Source organism: Cheilinus undulatus, linkage group 17 (genome assembly GCF_018320785.1).
Source record: "Cheilinus undulatus linkage group 17, ASM1832078v1, whole genome shotgun sequence".
Lineage (NCBI taxonomy): Eukaryota > Metazoa > Chordata > Actinopteri > Labriformes > Labridae > Cheilinus > Cheilinus undulatus.
In genome coordinates, this window is record NC_054881.1 from 36072258 (window position 1) to 36099407 (window position 27150).

The window sequence follows — 27150 nt, forward strand, 5'->3', positions numbered from 1 at the left end:
GTTACTGATGTAGCTAAGTTAACTTTAATGACATTTGCTGAAGCTCATGCTGGTAAAGCTAATTTAGGTATAGATAACAGAGCTACATATCTAATGTAACTCACAAAGCAGCTATGTAAGCTACATATCTTCATTATCTATGTGGCTAAGTGAGCTTTAGCTACGTTTGCTAAATCTCAGATTGCTAAAGCTAACTTAGCTACATTTGCTAATATAGTAACATTATGTTAACTTTAGCTAAAGCTAACAAAGCAAGCCACCAGTTATGTTTCTACTTCTAAAATAGATCTACACATTATTTAATTCAGGATTACACCGCTGATATTTCTGTTTTATTTAAGAAATATTTCTTAGTCTATCATTTTTGCAATGTTTATTTCATGAATGTAAATGCCAGACTTTGGTATTGATAAAGATGAAAATGTTCCAATTTTTAAAACTGGTAATGCGTTGTACCAGCTAGTTACAGCACTTCCTGTCTGAGATATACAGCATCTCGGTCTATGAGAGTTGCCATCAGAGATGTACAGTCTGCCACCAGATCAACAAATTTCAATCTTTAAAATACTTTAAAAGACTTTAGCCTATGTAGGCCTAAATTTCTTCTAAGTTATTTTCCATACCAATACTTGCTGATGTAGACAGACACTTTGCTAAAATACAGCTTGTAAATATCAGCAGAAAGTTTCATATCTGTCAATATAGATAATTCCTTTTCAGCTAATATCTGCTGAGACCAAAATGACGCTGATAATATTGTGTATCCCTAGACAAAACAAGACAAAGTGCTCTCCAAAGGAGTCTTTGACAAATGTAATGAAGTGCCCCTCTACTTGGACTAAGTTCTAAGATACAGTATTTAGCACCACCAGTGGCAACTGCCTTCATAGAGAGGTTATTCTTCAAACTGAAGTTTAGTTAAGGCTACATCCTCATGTGTAAAATGAATCAGTTATAGTAGGTACAATCACATAACAAAAATGTTTGATCCTAACCAGGATTTCTCACAATTACATCATAAACATACAACAACTTTATATGTGCTGATGTCCTTTTTAAATTTATGCCCCTGCCCCTCAAACATCCTGAGTGCACCACTTCCCCAAAACAACTGAGATTGTAATAGCCCACCTGTCAGATATTATCAGTGAATATTCAATCAGAAGAAGAGCTCCTGTTCTCAAAAAGAAAAAAGTGCTTGTTGCGCTGGTTGTGCACACAGATATGTTGCTTGTGGTTTATCCTGTCTACATCTAAGAATGAGGACAAACTGATTATCTTCCAACATTTTGATTTGTCATTCTACATGCTGTTCTTATCTAAAGCCATTTTTACATCTGATGCTGTTGAACATTTTCCCCTCACGTCTAAATAAAATCCTCCAACCAAACAAGAGGTACACAGGTGTAGCATTTCTGTGAACTGGTATGATAGACACACTGACCTCTTCATTATTGATTAAAGCTCTGATTTTTCATGTTAACTTTCCACTTCAGGCCCTTTAAGTGTACAGTCTGCCTGTCTAAGAATCAAAACAAAAGATTTGACACAGCATGTTAGCATCAAATTCAATGGAGGACAATCTGACAGCCGTAGAAATATGCAGCCAAAATATCTCAATCATTCCCTCACTGGAGAGTTAGTGATTTGGACTGACTTCATTGCTAAAGGCTAAAAATACACATCTTAGAAGAAAATAAAAGTACATAGACTGGAAGACTGTTTCTACTCATTAATTGGTCACCCATTGTTCATGTTCCTTCCTCCATTCTTCTCTCTTCCTGCTCTGGGGATCAGCTGATTATGGGTGTTCACTCCCTTAAGCACGAAGTTAATTATATACTGCAACAACCTTGTTTTACCAATCATCACCAATCTGTCATATTTTACATCTGTAAATCCCTCTCTCTCAGTCAGCGCGTCAATTTAGTACAGATGCTGCAACCCTCCTCCACCCCAGCCACCTCCATTCAGCTAATCAGTGTCTAGTCCAGATCCTCACAGGTCTCCTGCTCATCTCATCCTGCATGCCTCAGTTTACTCCAAGCAACCTTATTGGTTTCCTGGTCCAGAAGTCTACTCCTCATCTGATCATGCATCCCTCAGCAACACCACCACCAGTGTCAAGACTCCATAGGGGGGGTATCCTATTCCTCCTGTTTGCCTCAGTAACCCTTTGAGTCAGTGAAGTCATCACAATGGGTTCTTATCACCAAAGACATTATTTATTTCCTTGGTAAATTTCCTTAAAACTTTTCAAACTGATCTTTGTTATCAAGTTAATCACGTTCTAGTTGGTAAAAGACAAATTTATTGTCGAAGCTCTTCTGCCAACATGACCAGTGTTCAAGTTGTCCAAAAATCAGTACATTCAAGATTCTTGAAGGTATTTTGAAAGGCAATATTCACACTGGAATACATCTACTGACCTTTATTTAATTAAAAGAAAAACAAGTTATAATTTCATAATGACAAAGATAGTTGGCTCTAGTTTTTCTACTCTCATGGTTCTCAATGTGGGGGTCAGGACCCCCTTGAGGGTCACGAGACATTGACAAGGAGACACCAAATGTCGTCCAAAAAACAAATAACATATTTCAGTGATTTCAAATTGTATGTTTTATCAATTTTTATTAAATTGTAGGCATAACATTAGTTGAATGTAAAATGAACATATTGTCATTTGGTGAGATTTATGCTGAAATCCAAGCAATGTTTAAAAATCCTTAGAATCTCAGCCTAAACTCGGCTATCCTTCAATGTACACGGCTGTGTTCAACTATGCCTCAACCACCTCCAGGTACAGAGTGAGATAACAGGAAACGTAAAGAACTATGTTGCCCTCTGGTGGCGTAAATCAAAACTGCAGACACTAATTAGATCAAAAAGAACTATGAGGTCTCAGGCTTTTTTACAATTAAAAAAACCCATAGCGAAGATAGATACATTTATAAGTAATTACTTGCTTATTTTCCTCGGTTTTGCTTCCAGAATTTATAAGCATTAAATTTTAACCCCACTTAAAAAGATGCAAGAAAGTTTGAGAAAAAGAAAAACAAACATCGAAATGTATGTATTGGAGCTTTTAACTCTGCGAAATGGAGGTGGAGTCCTATAAGGTGCGAATACACGTAATCAAATGAGTACAGTACGATCATAAAGCTTATTAGTCTTCAAGTTTCATGAATATGCTAAAGAAAATACAAATTTGTGGACAGTTTACGGTTTTATTAGCGGACAGTATTAGCGAGGTATTGTGACCTCTTCTTTGAAACCATACAAGGTCTTTAACTACGTTTAACTCACACATGGTACTATTTTTCAAGTTACGCATTTCTGGAAAAAAAACATCAAAACTTTCAGAAGGATTAAAAGCAAAAATTTCGACAGCACGCGAAGGGGACACACCGTCGATCCATGAAACGTTGCTACGTCATCTCTCTGCGACACATCAACACGCAGCTCAGTGAGAGATGAGGTAACACAGTGCAACTCTTCTAATAGCATTAACAAAACTTTCCCCTCTTTTTTGTAGAGTATTTTCGTGGCGGTGTTTTGAGAACGGTGAATGACATCGTTAGTTAAAACGGGTTTATTCTCTTTGTGTGTGTTATTTGGTTTAAACCAAGGCTGCAGCGAGGCTGAGTTAGCAACTCTCGCATGTGTCAAAACTGAATGAAATCAGTCTACCTGCACAGTTTCTTGTTTTTAGCCTGAATACTGCAGCGTTTAGGCTCTGTTTTGGACCTACAACATGAATGAAGAAGGTAAGTGGGTACAGGTTGAACATTTTGTCTCATGTTTTATCGTTAGCAGAGGACGCAGTAACCCACTTTCTCTGTTTTCTCTGATCAGAGCTGGTGGAGTATTTTAGGGCTCAGATGAGAGAAGACCCGGATATGGCCTCTGCTGTGGCCGCTATCCGCACTTTGCTTGAGTTTCTCAAAAGAGATAAAGGTATGTTTTTCTCCAGTATCATTGTTCTTTATACTAATATCCTGAAAAAATAGAATATTTTTTATATATTCAAATATATTTGAATACCACAAAACAGCAGAAATGTCCTTCTGGAAAACTGTGCTCATGCATGCACTCAGTAACGGGTTTGAGCTCCTTTTGCTCGAATTACTACATCGATGGGACATGTCATGGAGGCAGTTTGTTTGTGGCACTGCTGGGCGGTTATGAAGCCCAGATTGCTCTGATAGCAGCCCTCAGCCTATCTGCATTGTTGAATCTGGTGTCTCTCATCTTCCTCCTGATATTTCCCCAGAGATTCTCTGTCAAGCACAGTAATACCAGAAAACCAGTTTCTGGTGGATTTGGCTCTACTGTGGGCAGGTAGTAAGACCTACTGGAAAAAGAAATAAGCATCTCCATAAAGCTTCTCAGCAGATGGAAGCATGAAGTGCTCTGAAATTTCCTGGTAGATTGCTGACAGCGTTGACTCTGGACTTGATAAAGCACAGTGGACCAACAGTAGTACACTGACCGTAGAGACTGAAAACACTGGACTTCAAGCACCTTGGACTTTGTACCTGACCAATCTTATTCCAGACTCTGGGACCTTGATTTCCAAATGAAATGCAAAATTACTTTCATCTGAAAACAGGACTTTGGACTACTGAGTAGCAGTCCAGTTCTCAGTTGAGATGCTTATGAAGTTCTGTGGTTCAGGAGTGGCTCAACACCAGGAACACATTTTTAGCCCATTTCCTGGACCCGTCTGTGTGTGGTGGCTCTTTTCCACTGACTCCAACCTCAGTCCACTCCTTGTGAAGTTCTTGAATCTCCTTTGTTTGACACTACTCTGAAGGCTGAGCTCATCCCTGTTCCCTGGTTAAAAGGTTAAAACAGAAACTATGTTTTTATTACAGAATCAAACATTGTCTTTCTTTTGACTCTAAAAGAGACTGGTTGCTGCCACTTTTATGTTTGTGCTGGACTATGAAGATGCTTTTATACATGCATCCTTCATCTTAGAACTTGTTTTGCAAGGCATCATTCCATCCCTAACAGGAACACTTAAATGATGTTCATGTAGCTTTGATTACTACCACCTTACAGCTCATTGGTGTTTACATTTCAGCTCTCCAAATGTCTGATCTCTGCTCATTCAGGTAATACAATCCTGGGCCTCCGGGAGAGCCTGAAGTGGGCCACAGACTGCCTGACAGGAGTGGACTCCTCTGTGGCCGTGTCTTCAGGAGGAGAGCTCTTCCTGCGCTTCATCAGTCTCACATCACTGGAGCACCAGGTGAGCAAATAAAAACAATCCTGTATCCTTCATAACATAAAACAGCAGCTAAAAGGCAGCTTCGGCAGGGTAAATAAGCCGGAGGAAATTAAAGTTGTTATTTTTACCGCAGAGTTAAAGCTTCGTTTGCTTCTTGGACAGTGTTTCCTCCTGTCAGACTCAAACTCACAGAGGAAATTTTGCAAAAAAATCTAGTCTTGTACAAATCAAGCAATTTTTTGGGTTTATTTTTAATAGGGCCTCATATATAAATATGTAACACAAAGTTCATTAGAAAAACAGCTATTTGTCCCCTTACAAAATGGTGTTATAAATGACTGAAATTCATACTGTAATAATTTAGAACACTCCTGTTGTACATCTTAAATCTTCATACATGAATTTATAACAAAATAAATTACCAGAGACAAAATTACAAACTTATTTAATGTGTTGATTGGACAATATCTAACATAAACTGAGCAGTAAAACAGTCTGAAATACAAAAATACCTGAACATTATATAAGAATCAAACTTATTTTGAGTGACTGATGGATTTAGTGATTGTAGAAAAAGTTTCAAAGACCCTTTATAAATTAATGTGGTGACCAAAATCCTATAGAAATAGAAAGAAATAAAACATGACCTCATCTGCTTTCCTCAGCCCTTAAAAATAGCTAAGCGTTTGGTTGGTGGCTTATTATGTGAATATAAAACTGCTGGAGAGTTTGGGCTCATGACCTTTCTCTTCAGAAAAGAAATACTGCAGAGAGAGAAGTGTTTCTGGGGGGTGGAGGGGGGTCTCGGTCTGTCACAGTGAACTCCTGTGGTTTATTTATTCTGATTTTGCTCCATTTTGACTTTCTTCCTTTTGATTCTTTTAGTAGTTCACGGCTTGTAGATGTAAGAAAAAACCAGTGAGAGACAGAAACAGTCTGACGAGTATTGTTAGAACATATTCTGAGATAGGCAAGAGATCCCTCAGGTGGCTGCAGTGGGTTTTTAGAATGATCTGGACTTGGCCATCCCATTGACTTTTCTCTGTTGGGTTTTACCTTCTTGTAAAAATAGCTGCAGGTTGAGATAATTCAGCCTCTTGGATAGGTGTGTTTAGTTTGTGGAGGCCATTAGGGGCCATTGGCTAGGATAGCATGTGTGTATGGAACCTTGGACAGTCAAGGTGGTGGTGGTACTGTTGATGGCCATGTTGTAGTGAAGGTAAGGTAAAGAGCACTGATTGAACAAAACGCCTCTAGAAAACTCTGGTAAAGAGCTTGATTTTTGCTGCAGCTCAGGCTGCAAGGTTGACTTAACGGGGCCAGTATTAAGGTCATAATTAGTGGGTCACATATAGGCCAAAGACATTGTATTCAAACACATACAGTTTAATATGGAGTTGGCCTCCCTTTTGCAGATATAAAAACTTCCACTCTTCTTGGAAGGCTTTCCACAAGATTTTGGAGTGTTTCTGTGCCCATTCATTCTGTAGAGCATTTATGAGGTCAGACACTGATGTTGAACAAGAAGACCTGACACACAATCTCCATTCATCAAACCATGTCTTTGAGTCCATTCTTTGTGCACTGGGGCACAGTCATGTTAGGATAGGGCCTTCCACAAACTGTTGTCCATTATCCAAAATGTCTTGGTATGCCGAAGCATTAAGATTACTCGTACTGAAGGCCCAAACCCTGAAAAACAGCCCATACTAATGCCCCTCCTCCACCAAACTCCACTGTTGGCACTAGGGGTGGACTGATTATCGGCCTGGCGGATTATTGATGCCATTATTTGGGATTTAGCTGATTATCCATATCAGCACTTTATTTCACCAATAATTGGCCAGGGTCACTTAATTCAAAGGGTGCAACATCGGCTCCACTGCAAGGTGTGCCTTCCCCTCTGGCTTTGTTTTCACTCTCTACAGTCTCACCTGTTGTCCTTCTAGAACACTGTCTGGTTTGATGTCACACAACTACCAGCCAATCAAAGTGAGGCCTGGGTGGCACTGACACAGGGAGAGTACACAATGCAGTCTGGCAAATGTTCTTCTGGCATCCGCCAAACCCAGACTTGCCCATCTGACTGCCAAACAGAGACGAGATTTATCATTCCATGGAAACCCATTCCATAAATTTCCTGCTGCACAGTTTTGTGATTACATTAACGCTGGTGGAAGTTCAGATCTCTTCAGCTATGGAATCAGCAGAGTGTTGGCGACTTTTAACGCATCACGCGCCTTAGCAGTCGATGACCCCGCTCTATGATGTTATGTGGTCTTTGTGGCCGAGTTGCTGTTGTTCCTAAACACTTCAATATCACTTACAGTTGACTGTGGAATATCCAGCAGGGATGATATTTCACTAACCATCTAATTGCAAAGGTGGCACCCATTGCAGTACCGTGCTTGAACTCACTGAGCTCTTCATTACGACCTTCTTTCTATCACAAATGTTGGCAACTGGGGACTGCATGGCTATTCACCTGTGACAACAGGCCTGATTACAACACCAGAATGAAATCTTTTATTAAGAATCATCCTTTCATTGTTTTATTCTTATTTCTTAGTCAGTCTAATATCATTTATTTTTTTAAAATCTTGTTTTGTATGTCAGCTCTCCTGTACAATCTGTTATTTTCTGCTCTTTTAAAAAATATTTAAAGTGCAAGCTGCTCCAGACAGTTTCACCTCGGGGCATTAATGAGGTCGTTTGAATCGGATTTGTCGTGGCTAACCTTGTTTCTCTGTCTGCAGGATCTGTCTCGCTGTAAGAAAGTGATGGAGGAGAGAGGAGAGCTCTTTGTGGAGAAAATCGCCCTGTCCAGGACCAAAGTCGCCAAGCTCTGTCACACCTTTATCAAAGATGGAGCCGTCAGTATTCATTTTTACATCCATGATTAGCAATATGTACTAAAAACAGGAGTCAGGTTGAAGTCTTTTTTTTGATGACCGTTGAATTCATTTTCACTTAGTTGTTGATAAAATCTGCTTTTTAAGGACCTGATTTAAGGAAATAATGGCAACAACTGTAAAAAAAAAGAATGTCACACAATATTGTTTTTTTTTTAATTAATCATGGTCAAAGTTGTGAGTTAGGCAGTGTTTGTAGGATTTAGTTAACACAGCTTAGATGTAAATAAACAAAAAGTACATACAATTCTCTATAAAACCAGTATTCAGTCAATGCATTTTAATCACAAACAGTATTTTCCCCCTCCCTCAGAAAATCCTGACTCACTCGTACTCCAGAGTGGTCCTCAGGGTGCTGGAGAAAGCTGCTGCTGAGAAGAAACGCTTCTCAGTCTATGTGACTCAGTCGCAGCCTGACGCTGCAGGGTGAGTGAAAAGTGGGAATAAACTGTGCTTCAGTTCTACTCTGAAGGGACACACTCTCACTGAATTATCCTTTCTTTTACTATTCAGGCAACAGATGGCAGAAGCTCTGAAAAAACTCAATGTTCCAGTAACTATAGTCCTAGATGCAGCTGTGGGGTAAAAACATTCACTGTAAAGTCAGTTTGAAAGTAAGAATGAAAAAATGTCATGACTTCATGGTGTTTTTGTTGAATTTTTAACAGGTATGTGTTAGAGAAAGTAGACCTGGTCATTGTTGGTGCAGAGGGAGTCGTTGAGAGTGGAGGCATCATTAACAAGGTGAGTTTGAACTATTATTAAGGACAAGCTCAGCAGTTTTTGGCTGTTTGTGGATAAAAAGTGTCGTAAATGATTCTGTCCTGGCTGTGGGACAGTGGACCACCTCTTTACCCAGTCTACATGTGTTTTGTAGACTTGGACAAGGCTTACGAGTGGGTCCCACAAGGGGCAATGTGGAGAGCATTGTGGGAATATGGGGTCCCGGGGCCACTGTGCGAGCCATCAGGTCCCAGTATAACCAAAGTGGGAGGTGTGTTTGCATCCTGGGCCCAAAGTCAAACACGTTGCCCATGCATGCTGGCCTCTGCCAGGGCTGCCCCTTATCTCCGATTCTATTTGTGATGAATAGGACAGGATCTTGAGACACAGCCAGGGATGAAGGTTTTCAGTTGGGTGACCTCAGAATTCCATTTCTGCTTTTTGCAGATGATGCGATTCTGTTGGCCTCTTCTTGTTGGGACCTCCAGTGTGAGCTGGGGTGGTTTGTAGCTGAGTGTGAAGTGGTGTGGCTGAGGGTCATCACCTCTAAGTCAATGGTTAAAAAGTAGGTAGATGGCTGACTCCAGGTGGGGAGGGTGTCTTTGGCCCAAGTGAAAGAGTTCAAGTATCTCTGAGTCTCGTTCAGGAGTCAGGGTAGAATGGGCCGCGAGATCAACAGGCAGATTGGTGCAGTATTACAGCTGTTGTACCGTACAGTTGTGGTAAAGAGGGAGCTGAGCCAGAAGGCAGAATTCTCAATTTACTGGTCAGTCTCTGTCCCATCCCTCCTCTGTGGCCATGAATTCTGGGTAATGACAGAAAGAATGAGATTGCACGCTCAAGCGGTTGAAATGAGATTCCTCTGGAGGGTGGCTGGGCTCAGCCTTAGACATTCGGAAGGACCTCAAGTAGCAGCTGCTCCTTTGCCTTGAGAGGAGCCAGTTGAGCTGGTTTGGGTGTCTGATCAGGATGCCTCCTGACTGCCTCCCTGTGGAGGTCCTCCGGGCACATCCAACTGGAAGGAGATCCAAGGGTAGACCCAGGATTTGCAGAAAGGGTTATATATCTCATCTGGCCTGGGAATGCCTCAGAAAGAGCTGGAAAATGTTGCTGGGGACAGGGATGTCTGGGTGGACTTGCTTGGCCTGCTGCCACTGTGACCCGGTCCCAGGGAAGATGGAGGTATCATAGCAGGTTATCAACAAACCTAGTATGGTTTTAAATTCACTGTCCAAATCCAGTTCTAAGCACTTTCCTAGAGCTCTTGAAGGGGAACTAGAACAATTTCCTTTAAAATATCGTAACAGGTGGAGGGTAAAATTACATGTGACACAAAAAGAAAACTATTTCTCCTTCTCCTCTACAGATTGGCACATATCAGATGGCCCTGTGCTCAAAGGCTCACAACAAACCGTTCTACGTGGTTGCAGAGAGTTTCAAATTTGTCCGCCTTTATCCGCTCAACCAGCAGGATGTCCCGGATAAGTTTAAGGTACGACATTTAAGAAGTTATAGTCTTCATTTTTGGTTTCTTTTGGTTTTGTTTATACATCTTCTTCTCTTCCTTAACCCCCAGTACAAAGCTGACACCCTAAAGACCGTACAGAACCTGTCAGAGGAGCACCCGATGATCGACTACACACCTCCCTCCCTCATCACCCTCCTCTTCACTGACCTGGGAGTCCTGACGCCATCGGCTGTCAGTGACGAACTCATCAAGCTTTATTTATAAAAACTGTGCCTCACAACTCTCAATAAAAATATCAAAAGGTCAACAAATGTTGAAGGAGTTGCTGTGGATTTATTTCTCTTTCATCAGACATCCTCGCCCTCTGAGCTGTCGTATGATTGGTCTTCTGTTTTCTGTTTTGACTTTAGTCCGCTTGTTATCTGTTTCTCAAAGTCCTCCTCGCTGATTTGACCTTTCTTTAGTTTCTTGAGGAGACGAGTGTCGTTTAAGAGCTCTGTCATGTCTTCATCTTCAATGTCAGAGTCCTGCAGACAAAGAAGAGCTCTGAATTAATGCATTACTCAGTCAAGACCACTTTTGAAAGTCTGTCTCATTTACACATGAGAGGGTTTTTACTCCGTCTTTTTACGGTCACAACTCAGACAAACAAATGACCTCTATTTTATCTGTCTGAGCTCGATACAGAGATACTTGGTTTTCTTAATTTTAAATTTCTTTTTTCCTTTATGACTGGTGCAGATATAAACAGTGAATTATGAATGCTATTAATGCAGGGATTTCACTCATGGGACCTGTAGCAAAGACAGCTTGGTGAAAAAATACATGCTGTTTTAGCTAGCAGAGAAGGGAAAATTTTGTGATCTGGTTTCCATGTAGATCAACTATATGAGACATCACAACCACTAGAAGGAAGACAAGGAAATATAATAAATCCTACATTGCCTATGGCTTCATGATGGTGCATTGAAGAGAGAGCCTGCTACCCTTTTGTAGGCCTCTCCACCTTGGAGAAGAGAAAACTTTTCTGTTGCACTTAAGATTCCCAAGAGCACAGTGGCCTCCATAATTCTCAAATCGTTAGCCACATAGCAGAATTGCCTGAAACATATAAAGTTCTCAGAAAAATAAGGCACAATGAATCAGCAGCATTAGGCAGATATCACAATTTGGCCAAAAAATGACTTTTGAAATTATGCAATTAGGCTAAAGAAAGTAAGAAGTTTGGCACAAGCAGGACTCTTCCAAGAGCTGGTCGCCCAGCCAAACAGAGCCATCAGAAGAGAAGGGTCTTAGTAAGAGAGGTGACCAAGAACCTGATGGTCACTCTGACTGAGCTCCAGGGATCCTTTGTAGATGGGAAATAGTTCAAGGAGGACAGCCATCACTGCATCCCTCCACTGATCTGAGCTTTATGGCAGAGTGGCTAGATGGAAGCCTTTCCTAAGGGTAAAACACAGAACTTGGGAGTTTGCAAGAACCTCCATGTGAAGCCAAGCATGTGTTTTGTATCAGTGGAGGGCTGCAGTGATGGTTGTCCATCCGGGCCTTTGTCCCATCTCCACACAGGATCTCTAGAGCTCAATCAAAGTGACCATCGGGTTCTTGGTCACCTCTCTTACTAAGTCCCTTCTCCCCCAGATTGCTCAGTTTGACAAGGTGACCAGCTCTTGAAAGAGTCCTAACTGTGCTTAACTTCTTCCATGTGAGAATTATGGAGGCACCTGTGCTCTTGGGAACCTTCAGTGCTGCAGAATGTTTTTTGTAGCCTTCGATCAATCCTGTCTCTGAGCTCTGCAGGCAGTTCCTCTGACCTCATGGCTTGCTTTTTGCTTTGATAACCATTGTCAGCTGGGAGGCCTTCAATAGAGAGGTGTGTCAATTTGACACACAAGTCTGGATGTACCCCTTTCAGTCATTTGCACACTGTGTTTTCTGGGTCCTTAAGATATCTAGATAACTATAAAACTTGGTAAGAGGAGTGCTGATTAACACACATCCTATGATTAAGTACAACATTTCTCATGCTACACAAAAATGAACCCATGCAATACAAAGTCAAATATGTGTTGCAATGCAACAGGAATGTGATCTTGCAGACGGGAGTTCTAATGGCTTGTGTGTTATTGATCTGGTATGGGTAATAACTTGGGCTTGGCTTGATTTAGCCACTGTCATGAATAAGCCACATCCTACTTCAATGAGCTTTAGAAATACCTCATCATGTTTCCTCTTAGCTGCGTTCTTTCTCCTGCGTTCCTTCTTGCTCTTCTGTTTGGACCAGGCCTGGTTCTTGGTGAAGTTCTTTTTGGGAAACGGAGTCTTGTCTTTGTCTTTTAGCTCGGCAAGCATCTTTTGTCTCTGTTTCTCTCTGTTCTTGTCCTTGTAGCGGATGGTGTCTGTGTCTACTGTTGTTTCTGTGAAATCAGGAAATGTTTTCCCTCTCAGCTCCGGCATCTTAGGCAGGCGGAGGAGAGCAAAGCCACGGGCTAAAGCAGCAAAATCCAGATCTAGATGGGTAAAAAATCCAGCATAAGAGGTCTTGTTTAGACATTGTTAGGTAAAGTGCAGGGCAAAATATGGAATCATGAAAAAAGTGATAATAAATATTAACTTTCAACGCATTTTTGAACATCACCTTTGACTCTGAAGATGAGGCTACACTCATGTTTGGCATATGCTTGAACATATGAGACAAAAGCTCTCATGCTTCTGTCAAACATGGCCCGGTCCGCTAGAGACATGGCCTGAACCTTTGGCAGCATATCCACAACATCACCTATAGGGGGCATCAGCTGCAGCGGGCACTGAGGAGAGAACAAAAACAACAATGTTGTGTTTGACAGGGCTGAGTAATTGCAAGAAAGTGTCTTTTGAGCTCCAGCCATGAGTAAAAACTTAAAGCCAATGCAGTCATGTTTTAAACCTGCATTCTCCCTAATGGCCAGAAGGGGGAGACAAATTTCAAGATTGCAGGACATGAAGCAATCAGGACATCTCTGTAGCTAAGACCTTTTCTTCTAATTGAGGTTAGAGAAATTAACAAATCTTGAAAATATCCAAGCTTACCTTCTGATTTATAGACAGAAAATTGACATAGGACTCCTCCATCGGCAGCAAGAAAACAAGGGCATTGCCTTGATTTCCAATACGTGCTGTGCGCCCACACCTATGCACAAAAGCACTGAGACAGGGAAAAAAAAGAAATACAACTAAACATTAGTAAAAATAGAATCATAAAAAATTTTTCCCATCCTTTATTAACCTTATAAAAAATGTTTTGTAAAGCTAATGAAATGTTCATCAAAAGGTGCAGAATTAATCGCAACTTCAGTTCTAAAGTAAAATAATAACCTGGAACTAACTTTAAAAAGCCACTTTTACTGAGTAAATGAATTATTTTGTGTAAACTCAACATGTGTAGAATTAAACCATTAAGCCCATGCTGACTTTATTAGTTTTTTATACATATCTATGAATATCAATGTATATATATGTTGTGCTTTTTCAACTAAACTTACAAAAAGAAATTCCTAAAGACAGAAAGCAACACAGAATGTTTCTATGGCAGAAGTATCTATTGCTTCACAGTCTGATGTATTGTTTTGTTTGATGCCATAGAGGTGTAATGTTGTCACCACTATCTGAATCCCACTATTGCAAAGGCTGACGTTTATTCATTTATTATCATGAACACAAACTGCTGTTCATCCACTCTGCTGCTCAAAACATCATGGAAGCACCAAATGTGTATAACTCCACTGCTGAAAATAGTCCCTTTAAAGAGTAAAAACTTTTGACCATCTTATTCAGCAGTTTTCTTTTTTCAACCTAAAAACCGGAAACTTGTTTGCTGATTTTAAAAGAAATTTAACAACCATATGTAACCTTTATGATAAGAAATATACCACTTTATTTTACATGGTTTAAGAGGTTTTAAAAAGGTTAAATCATGTCTTGATTTCTCACTGGCAAAACCAAAGAGGAAGCTGGAAAAAACTCAATCTGTCCATTTACAGATTATCCATTTATCCATCCATTTATCCATCCATCCATCCATCCATTTACAGATTATCCATCCATCCATCCATCCATTTACAGATTATCCATCCATCTATCGACAGATTATCCATCATCCATCCATCCATTCATCCATCTATTTACAGATTATCCATCCATCCATCCATTTATCCATCATCCATCCATCCATCGACAGATTATCCATCCATCCATCCATCCATTCATTTATCCATCATCCATCCATCCATCGACAGATTATCCATCCATCCATCCATTTATCCATCATCCATCGACAGATTATCCATCCATCTATTTACAGATTATCTATCCATCCATCCGTCCATTTATCCATCCATCTATTTACAGATTATCCATCCATCTATTTACAGATTATCTATCCATCCATCCATGCATCCATGGACCAGGTTGCGGTTGTAGCAGGCTGAGCATGTCAACCTAGACTTTTCCTCTCCCCAGTAAGGGTATTATAGTCAACTCGAACTAACTCAATAACTAAAACTAAAATGTTAAAATTATTTTACATACTTACACTAAATAAAACTATGCTTTACAAACAACCTAAAACTAACTGAATCTTAATTCTGTGCTTACAAAACTATCTTAAACAAAATAAAACTGAAGACAAAATCTCCTTAATCTTAGTCTTTGAAAACAGCAGACTGACTGACATGTATACCAAAGCCTGGAAGGTGTAAAATCACCTGATTTGATAGAAAAACACTTCATACTTTGGTTTTTCAGTGTCTTGAGTTGTAAACGAACATCAAAATTTAATAAATAAAACAAAAAGTGAAGTGCAGCCTTTTCTGGTCTTGCCTCTTATATTGTCAGAAAACAAACACAAAAACTAATAAAAACTAAAACCAAACATTTTTTTCAAAAATTAAAACTAAATTAAACTAACAAAGCAGGAATAAAAATGAATTAAAACTAAATTGGAATTAAAAAAAAAAAAGTAAATAAACAAAATGAAAATAAAGAATAAAGACTATAAGAACCTTGCTCCCCAGCAACATTTTTTAAATTCCTTTTGGAGGAAGGTGCCCCAGACCAGACAGGATATATAATCCCTCCAGAACAATCTGAGTATTCACTGAGTTCTCCTCCCAGCTGGGCAAGAACAGAAGACTTCCAAAGGGAGGGACCCTGATCAGGTCCCTGAACCACCTCAACAGGCTCCTTATTATGTGAAGCAGCAGCAGCTCTACTCCTAGCTCCCTCTGGATGTCTGAACTCTTCACCCTAAGAATGAGCCCAGGCACCCTCTGGAGAAAACTCATTTTGACTGCTTCCATCATCTCATTCTTTTGGTCATTACCCAGAGTTCATGACCATAGGTGAGGGTCGGGAGGTAGATGGACTGATAAATCAAAAGCTTTGTCTTTCGGCTCAGCTCCCTCTTCACCACAACGCCTGCAGTACTGCTGACGCTGCACCAATCCACCTGTAAACCTCATGCTCCCTTCTACCCTCACTCATGAACAAGCCCCTGAGATACTTGAACTCCCCCACTTGAGGCAGAGATTCACTCCCCAACCAGAGGGAACAATCCACCATTTTCCAGCAGAGAAATGTGGCCTCCGCCTTGGACACCAGTCACTCTTTAATAAGGTGCAAAGGACCATGTTTTTGATGGGCACTGTGTCTTCATCAGAGCCAGCTCTATTGACTCTGATAAAGATGCAGTGCACACTGAAACGTGACTCCTCTGCAGCATATCAAATTGCAAAAAGTGATGTGTTCCAGTTTCTTCTTTGAATTTGCTTGTGACAAAAACACCATAGAATGATCTTTCCAGAGTCTCTGGTCCTTTTCTAAGAGCACCGACCTCCACCTGTGGGAAAAAAACTGAAGCACAAGAGACTACTGAATTTTGTTTCCTCACCTGGCACTGCTTGGAGGATCATACTGCAGCACCCAGTTCACATCAGGGATATCTATGCCTCTCGCCATGACGTCTGTGCACACCAAGATCCCACTGCAAAGGAATATGATGTTTATATCACAATAATACTCATAAAGATTCACAGTATACAAACAGATTATGTTGCTCCTGCACATCCACATAAAGTCTCACCTTTTAAGTGTGCGAAAGTCTGCAAAGATCTTGTTGCGTTTGTTTTTCATCTTCCCGTGGATGCAGTGGACCGTGACCTTCTTGATTAGAGTCTCCAGAGCTCGACCGTAGTACTCCACACATGCACACGTGCTGACGATGACAAAATTCAACACATGACTTTTTAATTCTGAGTACAAAATGCTTTGGCTGACACTGGACAGTATAAACTAGATTTTAGCAATGATTTTGATATTTAAAGCATGGTATAAGTCCTGGCACTCTCAATATATGTTTTTAGGACCCTCAGAGTAAAGCCTCATGCTTTTTCTAGGGGGCTGGCAGGAAAAAGTCAAGACAAAGTCAGAATCACCGACTGTATGAAAGATGGACAACAGCACCTTAAAAGCGAGGCCAAAAGAGTTAGAGCTCCCACTACTGACTGGCTGTAGTAAAGGTCATAAACCCAGCATCCAGCATATTAAGAAAGGGAATATTTCGGCGCGCTGGTAGTCGAGTGGTTAAGGCGCATGCCATATATGCAGGCGACCGGGCTCGAATCCGGCCTGTGGCACCATCTCCTGCATGTCTCTCCCCCCTTTCCGACTCTATCCACTGTCCTATCAAATAAAGGCAAAAAGGCCAAAAATAAATCTTTAAAAAAAAAAAAAAAAAAAGAAAGGGAATATTTCTAATTGTTAAAATTGAAATACAAGCCATATATCATTTTCACAAAGCTTGATTCTGTCAGGATGGTGAGTATCACACTGATTTTGCCAAATGCAAATGTTTTCTTAGAAGTTTAGTTTTGCTTATTTGATGCGAAAAAGAGAAGACTGCATGTTATAATTGACAGCTCTGTTGACAAATATGGCTTCTGCAGAGCTTTGTGCATAGCAGAGGAGTGGTGAGAAAAAATTAATGACTGATACAAGGCTAAATTTTATGTATTATTTATTTATTATTATTTTATTTATATTGAATTTCCTTTCGGGGATAAATAAAGTTCTTGTATTGTATTGTATTGTATTGTAAAATTAACTTATTATTTATTAGTGAGATAAATGTTTGTTTTGGTGGGCACAAGATGAGTGACTTTGCAAGGCAGATACCTTCATGGCAAATCTTAATGACATCAGCAGTGCAATATGTCAGTGCTCGTTATGGGCTTTAGTTCTGTACAGTGGGAGGAGATGGAAATGTGTTGTCCATCTTTATATGTAGCCAGTGGTCAGGATGATTTGGTTTGGGCTTGTGCATTTACTCATGCAGCCCACCAGGACATTGTCTGCAAATTTCCAGAAGTGTAGTGCATGTGTAAAAGGGGCTTATAATGAAATATCACTGAGTAAACAGCTCCTAAAACACACTGTAACTTTGATTAAACCACAAAGTCTGACTGTTTCAGAGTAGATTAACATACCTGAAGAAGACCAGATGCTTTTCATGCTTGTGTTGCCGTAAAAATGCCACCAGGTTGTTAAATTTGTCCTCAGATTTACAGATCTGGAATGAAATGTTTGCATTATTATAAAATTACATTTTTTGATGGCTGTTGTGAATCAGACGAGATGACTCACGGTGTAATAGTTGGAGAGTCTGGACGGTGTTTTCTGGATAACAGAGGCAGCGACGCCCTTCTCCTTGACTGTGATTCGTACGGGGTTCCTAAGTCCTGCTCTCACCAGCTTCTCCAGCTCTTGAGTCTGAGTGGCTGAAAACAAACCAGTACGTCTCTGTTTGGGGAGGTAGCCCAGGATTGTGTTCAGACTGGAAACACAAAAACAGAGACACAGTTGTTTATTTGTTAGGATCCCCATCAGCTCTACCTCTGAGTACTGCTAATCTTCCTGGGGTCATATTACTCAGTGGAACAGAGAGCTAAATCATATTAATCAGAGTGTACATCTAATAGAAGTACTACTATGGGGCTCCAACAACAAAAATGTGTTCAGTACCTGGCTTCAAATCCCATGTCTAAAAGTCTGTCAGCCTCATCCAGAACCAGCACATCTAGACTCCTGACAGAGCTCGCCAAGTCCAGACCGTCTGCCTTCCTCCTGAACATGTCCTCCAGACGACCAGGCGTCGCTATTACAATGTTTGCTCTGAAATACGTGAACATAAATCCACACTCTGGTTATTTTTATCAACAGAAACTGACAGAACAATGCAAACTGGATTGCCAAAACCATGTTAATTCCTCTGCAATGGTTTCTCTATCAATAAGAAAGACTTTCTTCAATAGAGCTGATATATAGTGCCTATAAAAAGTGTTCAACTCCTTGGATGTTTTATCCTTTTATTGATTTTATAAATCAGTATAATATAACTTGACACCTATTTTATGTCATAGTGAAAACAGACTTCTACAAAGTGATGTCAGTTAAATGAAATTATTTAATGTAAAATAAGTGACTGCATAAATTTTCACCCCCCTCAAGTCAGTATTTAGTAGATATACCTTTGGCCGCAATCACTGAGTCTGTGTGGATAGGTCTCAATCAACAGCCATTTTCAAGTCCTAGTCCAAGTGGATTGACGTCTTTATTTCCCTTGTTGTCTTAAAACCATTTCCGTGTAGCTTTCACTTTATGCTTCAGGTCATTGTCTTGCTGGAAATTTTTTTTTCCCCACAACTGTAGTTCTAATGCAGACTGAATAAGACTGTCCTCCAGGAATTTCCTATACTTTGCTGCATTAATTTCATCCTCTACCTTTACAAGCTTTCCAGGGCCAGCTGCCAAGAAGCATCCCCACAGCATGATTCTGCCACCACCATGCCTCACAGTGGGGATGGTGTGCTTGTGGTGATGTGTATTGTTTGGTGTCCACAAAACATAGCATCTAATCTGATGGCCAAAAAGCCCAATTTCAGTTTCATCAGACCCAAGAACTTTCTCCCACTTGGCCATGGAGTCTCCCACATACCTTTGGGTGAACTCTAGTCCAGATTTAATTTGAGTTTTCTTCAACAGCAGCTTTTTCTTTGCCACTCTCCCATAAAGCTTTGACTGGTGAAGAACCTGGCCAACAGTTGTTGTATGTAGAGTCTCTCCCATCTCAGCTGCTGAAGCTTGGAACTCCTTCAGAGTGGTAATAGGTGTCTTGGTGACCTCTCTCATTAGTCTCCTCTTTGCACGGTCACTCAGTTTGTGAGGACGGCCTGATCTAGGCAGATCTACATATGTGCCATATTCCTTCCATTTCCTGATGATGGATGTAACCTTAGGGGATGTTCAGCGCCTTAAAATTTTTTTCTATACATCTCCTGACTTCTACTTTTCAATAACCTTTTCTCTGAGTTGCTTGGAGTGTTCTTTTGTTTTCATGGTGTAATGGCAGCCAGGAATACAGATTAACCACTGACTAGACCTTCCAGACACAGGTGTCTTGATACTACAATCACTTGATTTATAAAGTAATTAAAAGGGTAAAACACCCAAGGGGGTGAATATTTCAATAGGCACTGTAGGTGTGGTCTGTATTTGTTACATACCCTTGCTCTTTGAACTTCTCCACATCCTCGATCGGGTTCGAGCCTCCAATCAGTAAAATCTGCCTGAAATACAAAGATTCAAAAACATTTGAATAAAGAAGGAAAACTAAAGAACCCCAAGCAGACACATTTTATTTACTATTTTTTCTGTGTATGAGCTCTCTCTGGTGTTTCTCTTGAGATTTTGACTCGTTTGTTTCCTGTCGTCAGCATTACAAGAGCACAAACAGCACTAGTCTTAGCATCAGTGTAGGCAATAACAGCATGGCATGTCCTGATTTGGTCCATCACAGTGAATGGCCTATTGTTTGTTTTTCTAGATCACATAAAATGATCTCATTGTCATAAGTAAACGAGCTTTGTTATCTCAAGACAGTGGGTTATATTAATGTGCTTTAAAAGGATTTTAGGGTAAAAAAAAAAACAATAGACTTGGAGAAAGCAACTGAAATTAAAACTTTATCAATAGAGAAATAGTAAAGAACATTTGTAGATGCATGTCCACGTACAACAAAACAAAACAAAACAAAACAAAAAACAACAACAACAAAAAAAACAACTGTTGTGTTACAAACCACTCATTCTAAATGGTTGATGGATTAAATTCAAAATTGTGTAATGTGTTTTTGTTTTATCATCCTACAGTTTTAAAATCCTTTTTTTTTTTTATCTGCTTTATTGGAGGAGATAACATCGAATTTTTTCCTTCATACATGAAAAAAGTGTTCAGTCTTTTGACAACAATAATCTTGCCTTTTTTCAAAAGCCAATGGTCTTCATAAGAAGAATTTTAAAGTTTTATTGCCTTCAGTAAATATAGTAAATAATATCTATGTGACGAGTTGAGTGGTTCTGTGGTTTAAAGCTTGACTTTGCTCTTACTTAAACTGTGGAAACTTCTGGATGAACTGCTCCATGACTTCACTGATCTGCAGGGCCAGCTCTCGGGTGGGAGTGATCACCAAGGCACCGACCTACAGGATAAAAACATTTGAGCTGAGCATGGTCCTAACAAACAACCAGGGGTGGAAATAACCAATTACATTTACTGGAATTACTGTAATCTTTAAGATAAACCATTGTCTCATTTTCACCTGCATCTTTTTGAGTTTTTCTTCTCTTTTCAGGAGCAGCTCTATGATTGGAATGACAAAAGCAAGCGTCTTCCCGCTCCCTGTCACCTGAAACGGCATTAGGTTTAGGGAGTGACAGAAAAATGATGATGAAGATACAATAGTTTTTATTAGATGTTTATGAATACAGTGGATTCAGACCCCCTTCACCTTTATTTTCAATTTGAAGCCTGATGCTACAGTCAAGAAAAAACATTTTTATTCTCACTAATCTAGACTTGGTAACCCATAATGACAAGGTCAAAAAAAAGAGATTTAGAATTTTTTGCAAATTTATGAAAAATAAATAATGGAAATATCACATGATTGGCATAAGTATTCAGTCCCTGTGCAACGACACTTTAAATTTAGCTCAGGTTCCTCCTGTTTCTCTTGATCATTGCTGGGATGTTTCTACACTTTGATTGGAGTCCACCTGTAGTGTAATAAATTAATTTGACATGACATAGGTGACAATGTATATCAGAGCAACAACCAAGCCATGAGGTCAAAAGAACTACCTGCAGAGTTTAGAGACAGGACGGTCTCTTCCATGTGAGAATTATGGAGGCCACTGTGCTTTTGGAAACCTTTAGTGTAACTGAATTTTTTGCAGCCTTCCCAGATCTGTGCTGTGCAACAATCCTGTCTCTGAACTCTGCAGGCAGTTCCTTTGACTTCATGGCTTGGTTCATGCTCTCATATGCTTTGCCAGCTGTGAGGCCTTCTATATAGAGGTGTGCACCTTTCCAGATCATGCCCAAATAGATTTTTCCACGGGTGGACTCCAATCAAGGTTTAGAAAGATCACTGCAACAATCAAGAGAAGCAGGAGGAACCTGAGCTAAATTTCAAGTGTTTCTGCATGGGATCTTAATACTCAAGTCAATGCAATATTTCTTTTTTGTAAAATTACTAATAAATTGAGAAATTATAATAAAATTGTTTTACCATTGTAACTATTGTGTACTGAGTGTACATTAATAAACAACTATATATATATCTGAAACAAAACTGAAAAAGTGAAGGGGCTTGGTACTGTTTTAATGCACTGTGCATTGATTAAAAAGATACAAAACGTTACTATTGATTCCTATTTATAGTATCTTGTAAAGAAGCCTCATTTAACCATTAGCGGAAATATTTTGTAGACTACTGCAGCATAAAGTAAATAAAAGTACCAAAGTAGGCTAAAGTGGAATAAAAGCACAATTGACAAACTCACCGCCTCAGCAGCCACGTCTTTATTCCGCATAAATAGAGGAATACAAGCAGACTAGAACAAAGCAAAAGATGAGTGATTATCATGAATAAAAAGCAGATATTGTGTTGATCAGAGTGCAGAAATCCAGAGCTTTTATGTTACCTGTACAGGTGTCATGTGTGTGAATTTGAGCTCCTCTAGCGTCTGTAAAATACTGTCGTGAAGTTTGACGGGCAAACTGTCCCACGTCCCATCCGTCGTATTATCCATGTTGATATAAAAGTGTTACTAAGTGGAGCTTACAGCTAAACTTGTTAGCATCAGCACTGCTCACTCCACTCTCCACGCTGCTCCTGTTTCCGGTGCGCTGATGTTTACAAGCCGGCTGGGAACCAAAGTGCTCCTACGACGACGGTTCCGCATGACTTGATATTTTTGCCTCCAATTATAAGCCGCATTTCCGTTCTTTTTCGTTTCATTTTGTTTAGTATGGCATCATTTCTAATCACACTGGTATACCTCTGTATTATACACTACAGACTACACCAGTGTTTTTTAACTTCCAACGTTAAAGCTCTTGCATATTTAGTTTTATTTTGAAAATACATTATTTCTTATTACAGACATCATATTTAAAATAGACTGAATTACTGCGTCTTTAATAGCATACACATTAATGCTGACTCATTAATAAAATATATAAAGGATAAAATGACGATACTCAGTTCTTAGACTGTCATACTTCAAGTAATTCCTATAAATATTTGAGACAATTACTTGTACACATTGAGCTCAAAGTCTTTAAGTATTTTGCAGAATATTTCAGCGTTAAACAATGAGTTTTTCATATGATGCTGGCATATATATATATATAAGTATATATATATATACTGGTAAAATTATTAAATTTAATTTGAAGTCTAATTGAAGAGCTGATAAGTTACTAGAGCTTAATGATTTGGGAAAATAATGCAATTTCAATTTTTTCCCCCCAAAATTGCATCAATTACATCTACTTATTTTCTATATTCCTCATCTGAGGTATTTTTAAATAAACATAAGCAATTAATCATTCTATGATATAACCAACACTATATTAGCTCAATTAAACTTAAACTGTTTATTGCTGGAGGTCAGGCATATACAGAGGCATCTAAAAAAATATAGTATCATGGAAAAGTTCTTATTTTGCCTGTGGTTTACTTTAAAAAATTATACTTTTTATATATTCTAGTTTCTCTTATACAAAGTGAAACATTTCAATACTTTTGGTCACTGCTGAGAGGGAGGCTCATAGTGCACAAACAACAGGGATGAGTTCAACCTTCAGAGGATTGTCAAACAAAGCAGATTCAAGAAGTTAGAGGAGCTTTACAAGGAGTGGACTGATGCTGGAGTCAGTGGATCAAGAGCCACACACAGACGGGTCCAGGAAATAGACTACAAGTGTTGTGTTCTTAGTGTCAGGCCAATACTGAACAGTATTATAAGTGTCTCATCTGGGCTAAAGAGGGCTGTTGCTCATTGTTCCAGAGTCCTGTGTTCAGATGAAAGTCACATTTCATTTGAAAATCAAGATCTCAGAGTTTGGAGGAAGATCAGAGAGGGACAGAATCCAAGATGCTTGAAGTCCAGTATTTTTAGTTTCCTCAGCCAGTGATGGTTTGTGGCTGTATGTGTCTACCAAGAGATTTAAGAGCACCTGTATCATGGTGATACTGATTTTGTTTTCCAGCAGGCTCCTGCCCACAGTGAAGCCAAAACTACCAGAGACTGGCTCACTGACCATGGTATTACTGTGTTTGATTGACCAGCCAACTGGTCTGACCTGAACCCTGTAGAGGATTTCTGGAGAAATGTCAAGAGGAAGATGAGACACACCAGCCTCAACAACACAGAGGAGCTGAAGGCTGCTATCAGAGTAACCTGGGCTTCATAACATCCCAGCAGTGCCACGGACTGAATGCCTGCATGCCACATCACATAGATGCAATCGTTTGTGCAAAAGGAGTGAATCAATGAGCATAATTTCCAAGAAGATCAATTTTCATTTCTAGTTTTCATCAACTAGATAAAAACCATAACTGTGAAAATAGACTTCTATATATGTATGTTTCATTTATTGGTGAGAGAGGATCTTCCTGTCTTGTACTGTTGATATGAGATGAAATCAGAAAATACACTGTTGTACAGCTCTAAATGAGGCTGCTCTCTGAAAGGATGAAATCATCCAACCTTGTTTGTTCAAGGTATCTAGATTTTTAGCCTTCAAACAGAGAAACGGATGAATGGAGAAAGGAAGGAGCTGGTGCAGCCATGTGCCCTCTGCTATGTGAGTGTGCTTCAGTACAAATGACTACACAGGAGATGAGCGAGGCCACATCCTTTGTTGGACCATTTCATGACTGTGCACATTACACTACCTGATTGGACAGGATGTTTTTTAAAGGCCCTGTATTTGTGGAAAAAAAGCACATGTTGGGCAAATGTGCAGACAGATACAGCAGTCTCGTCTGTTTTTTTCCCCAGTGAATAATCCCTCCCCGCTCCGGTCTCTTGATACGACTCAGTAGTGACGTCTGTGACAGAAAGCCTGTTTGAGTGTCAACGTTCAGGTATCAGCAGTATACTTTCGGAGTGAGGAGGTTGAGTGCACATAGGGATTAGCGGGAAGTGGTGTTTGAAGTGGGTATTACCCTTTTTTCACTCACCTCATGTGTATCTTTTCTTTATATGCCTGGTGCTGCCTGGAGAGAGGAGCATGACGGGGCAGAGTGAGAAAGAGGAAGGCCAAGAATAAGCTATTTATTCTGATGTCGACCCTGTTAAGGTTAAAAAAAACTCTTTTCTAATGGTGCTGCAGGTGTTTGCTTTTTCACCCACTTGGAATCAAATGCATTTTTCATTCATCTGTCAGTGAATAATTTGAAATAAAAACCTTATTTATCTCTGCCTTGGACATTTTTTGTATCCATACTCTAATTTATACTTTTCAGTACCATTTTCTCTGAGTTGCTTGGAGTGTTCTTTTGTTTTCGTGGTGTAACGGTAGCCAGGAATACTGATGGAAAATAGCCAAAAAAAAGCCAAATTATATTGATCATGACTGATTTATAAAATCAACAAAAGGGTAAAACATCCAAGGGAGTAATTACTACCGATAGGCACTGGATGTAGCTACCAATGTTTCTGCAGCCAGCCTCTAGTGGTCACTCAAGGAACTGCAGCTTTCTGCACTTTCACATTGGCTTTACCTTTCCACTGAGGTTTGCCACTTGGCAGAAACAAGATTTCAGCACACAGCACCGTTCATTAACTTTTATATTGATTAATAAAGCATGGCAAAGATCATACAAAAAGATATAAGAGTTAAAGATTTTTTTCTTTATGGTCATTTTTATGACCTTGCTAACCATGCCCTGCACATTTGTTGCAAAATCTCCATGATATATCTACAGCCATCGAGTGTTCGGCCTTTTCTGTCTTCTTTAAATGCGTTGTATGGACAGAAGTATTTGGCCGCTTGACTGTTACATCTACAGGGACTATAATGATACTGTATTCACATACATGTACTTTAAAGGTCACATATTTTACCCCTTTAAGACAAATTTATAGTGGTTTAAGAGGTCCCCAAAACATGCCTGTAAAGTTTGTTGCTAAAAAAATACTCCAGTATTGGATTTTTGCATGTCTAAAAACCCCCCTCTGTTTCAGCCCTGCTCAGAACGAGCTGTTTCTGTGTCTGTGGCTCTAAATCTTAATGAGCTGTCTGACTCCGCCCCTCTCAGGAAATGGATGTGGCTCTCCTATCAGGAGAGGAGGGGGGAACTTTCTTCCAAGCAGGGAGAGCCAACCGAACCTGGGGGCAGAGTCAACTCCCCACATGACATCATGAGGGGGAAATCTGAGAACGGCGCATTTCAGCACAGATTTTCTAAAAGGTGGAGAAAGAGACAAGGGGAGGGAATGGACTTTTCTGATTCTTGGGGGGATTGTGCACAGGCCAGGGGAACATATTTTTGTTAGAAAAGCCTGAAAAAGTAATTTTTGCACAAGATGTGACCTTTAATATGGAGTGTTTTGGGGGGAAATTGAGCCCATTCATTCTGTAGGGCATTTATGAGGTCAGGCATTGATATTGGATGCAGGCTTGGCTCACAATCTTTGTTCAATTTTATCCCAAAGGATAGGGTTAAGGTCAGGTCTCTGTGCAGGCCAGTCAAGTTCTTCCATACTTGACTCATCAAATCATGTCTTTATAGTTGTTGCTTTGTGCACTGGAGCACAGTCATGTTGGAATAGAAAAGGGCCTTCCACAAACTGTTGCCACAAAGTTGGAAGCATAGTATCGTCTAAAATGTCTTCGTATGCATTAAGATAGGAGATAAGGAGCCTAGCCAAAACCTGGAAAACCAGCCACATACCATTATCCCTGCTCCACCAACCTTCACTATAAGTAATAATTATGTGTGTAATAAGTCATAATTATTAGTTTTAACTATGAGATAAAAAATAATAATTAAAAGATAAAAAAGTTATAAATATGAGTTGTAATGATGAGATAAAAAGTCATAATTATGAGTTTTAACTGTGAGATAAAAATTCATAATTACGAGTAAAAAAAGTCATAATAAGTGAAAAGTAAAAAGTGAAAATTATGAGAAAAACTTATGAGATAAAAAGTCATAACTAATGAGATAAAATGTCATAATTAAGGGTTTTAATTATGGGTAAAAAAAAAGTCATAATAATGAGATAAAAAAGTCATAGTTATGATATAAAAATATCAGAAAAAAATTATGATATAAAAAGTCATAACTAATGAGATAAAAAGTCATGATTATGAGTTTTAATTATGAGTAAAAAAAGTCATAATTATGAGAAAAAAAGTCAAAA

General features: G+C 39.5%; 2 protein-coding genes across 2 annotated transcripts; one reads left to right on the plus strand and one right to left on the minus strand.

The window, feature by feature from the left end:
• The first annotated feature begins 3431 nt into the window (after window positions 1–3431).
• eif2b1 (eukaryotic translation initiation factor 2B, subunit 1 alpha) lies at window positions 3432–10650 on the plus strand. The gene is made up of 9 exons (XM_041811413.1): window positions 3432–3767; window positions 3856–3957; window positions 5121–5257; window positions 7993–8109; window positions 8462–8574; window positions 8662–8730; window positions 8817–8892; window positions 10238–10363; window positions 10448–10650. The coding sequence occupies exons 1-9, from the start codon at window positions 3755–3757 to the stop codon at window positions 10601–10603; spliced, it is 909 nt and encodes a 302-aa protein (XP_041667347.1). The 5' UTR covers window positions 3432–3754; the 3' UTR covers window positions 10604–10650.
• ddx55 (DEAD (Asp-Glu-Ala-Asp) box polypeptide 55) lies at window positions 10567–22629 on the minus strand. Its single transcript, XM_041811412.1, has 14 exons — window positions 22414–22629; window positions 22273–22323; window positions 21030–21116; window positions 20818–20909; window positions 19936–19998; window positions 18395–18544; window positions 18017–18206; window positions 17860–17942; window positions 16458–16589; window positions 16266–16358; window positions 13409–13523; window positions 12978–13146; window positions 12557–12849; window positions 10567–10866 (listed from the first exon to the last, which is right to left on the minus strand). The coding sequence occupies exons 1-14, from the start codon at window positions 22519–22521 to the stop codon at window positions 10687–10689; spliced, it is 1806 nt and encodes a 601-aa protein (XP_041667346.1). The 5' UTR covers window positions 22522–22629; the 3' UTR covers window positions 10567–10686.
• Between the last annotated feature and the right edge of the window lie 4521 nt (window positions 22630–27150).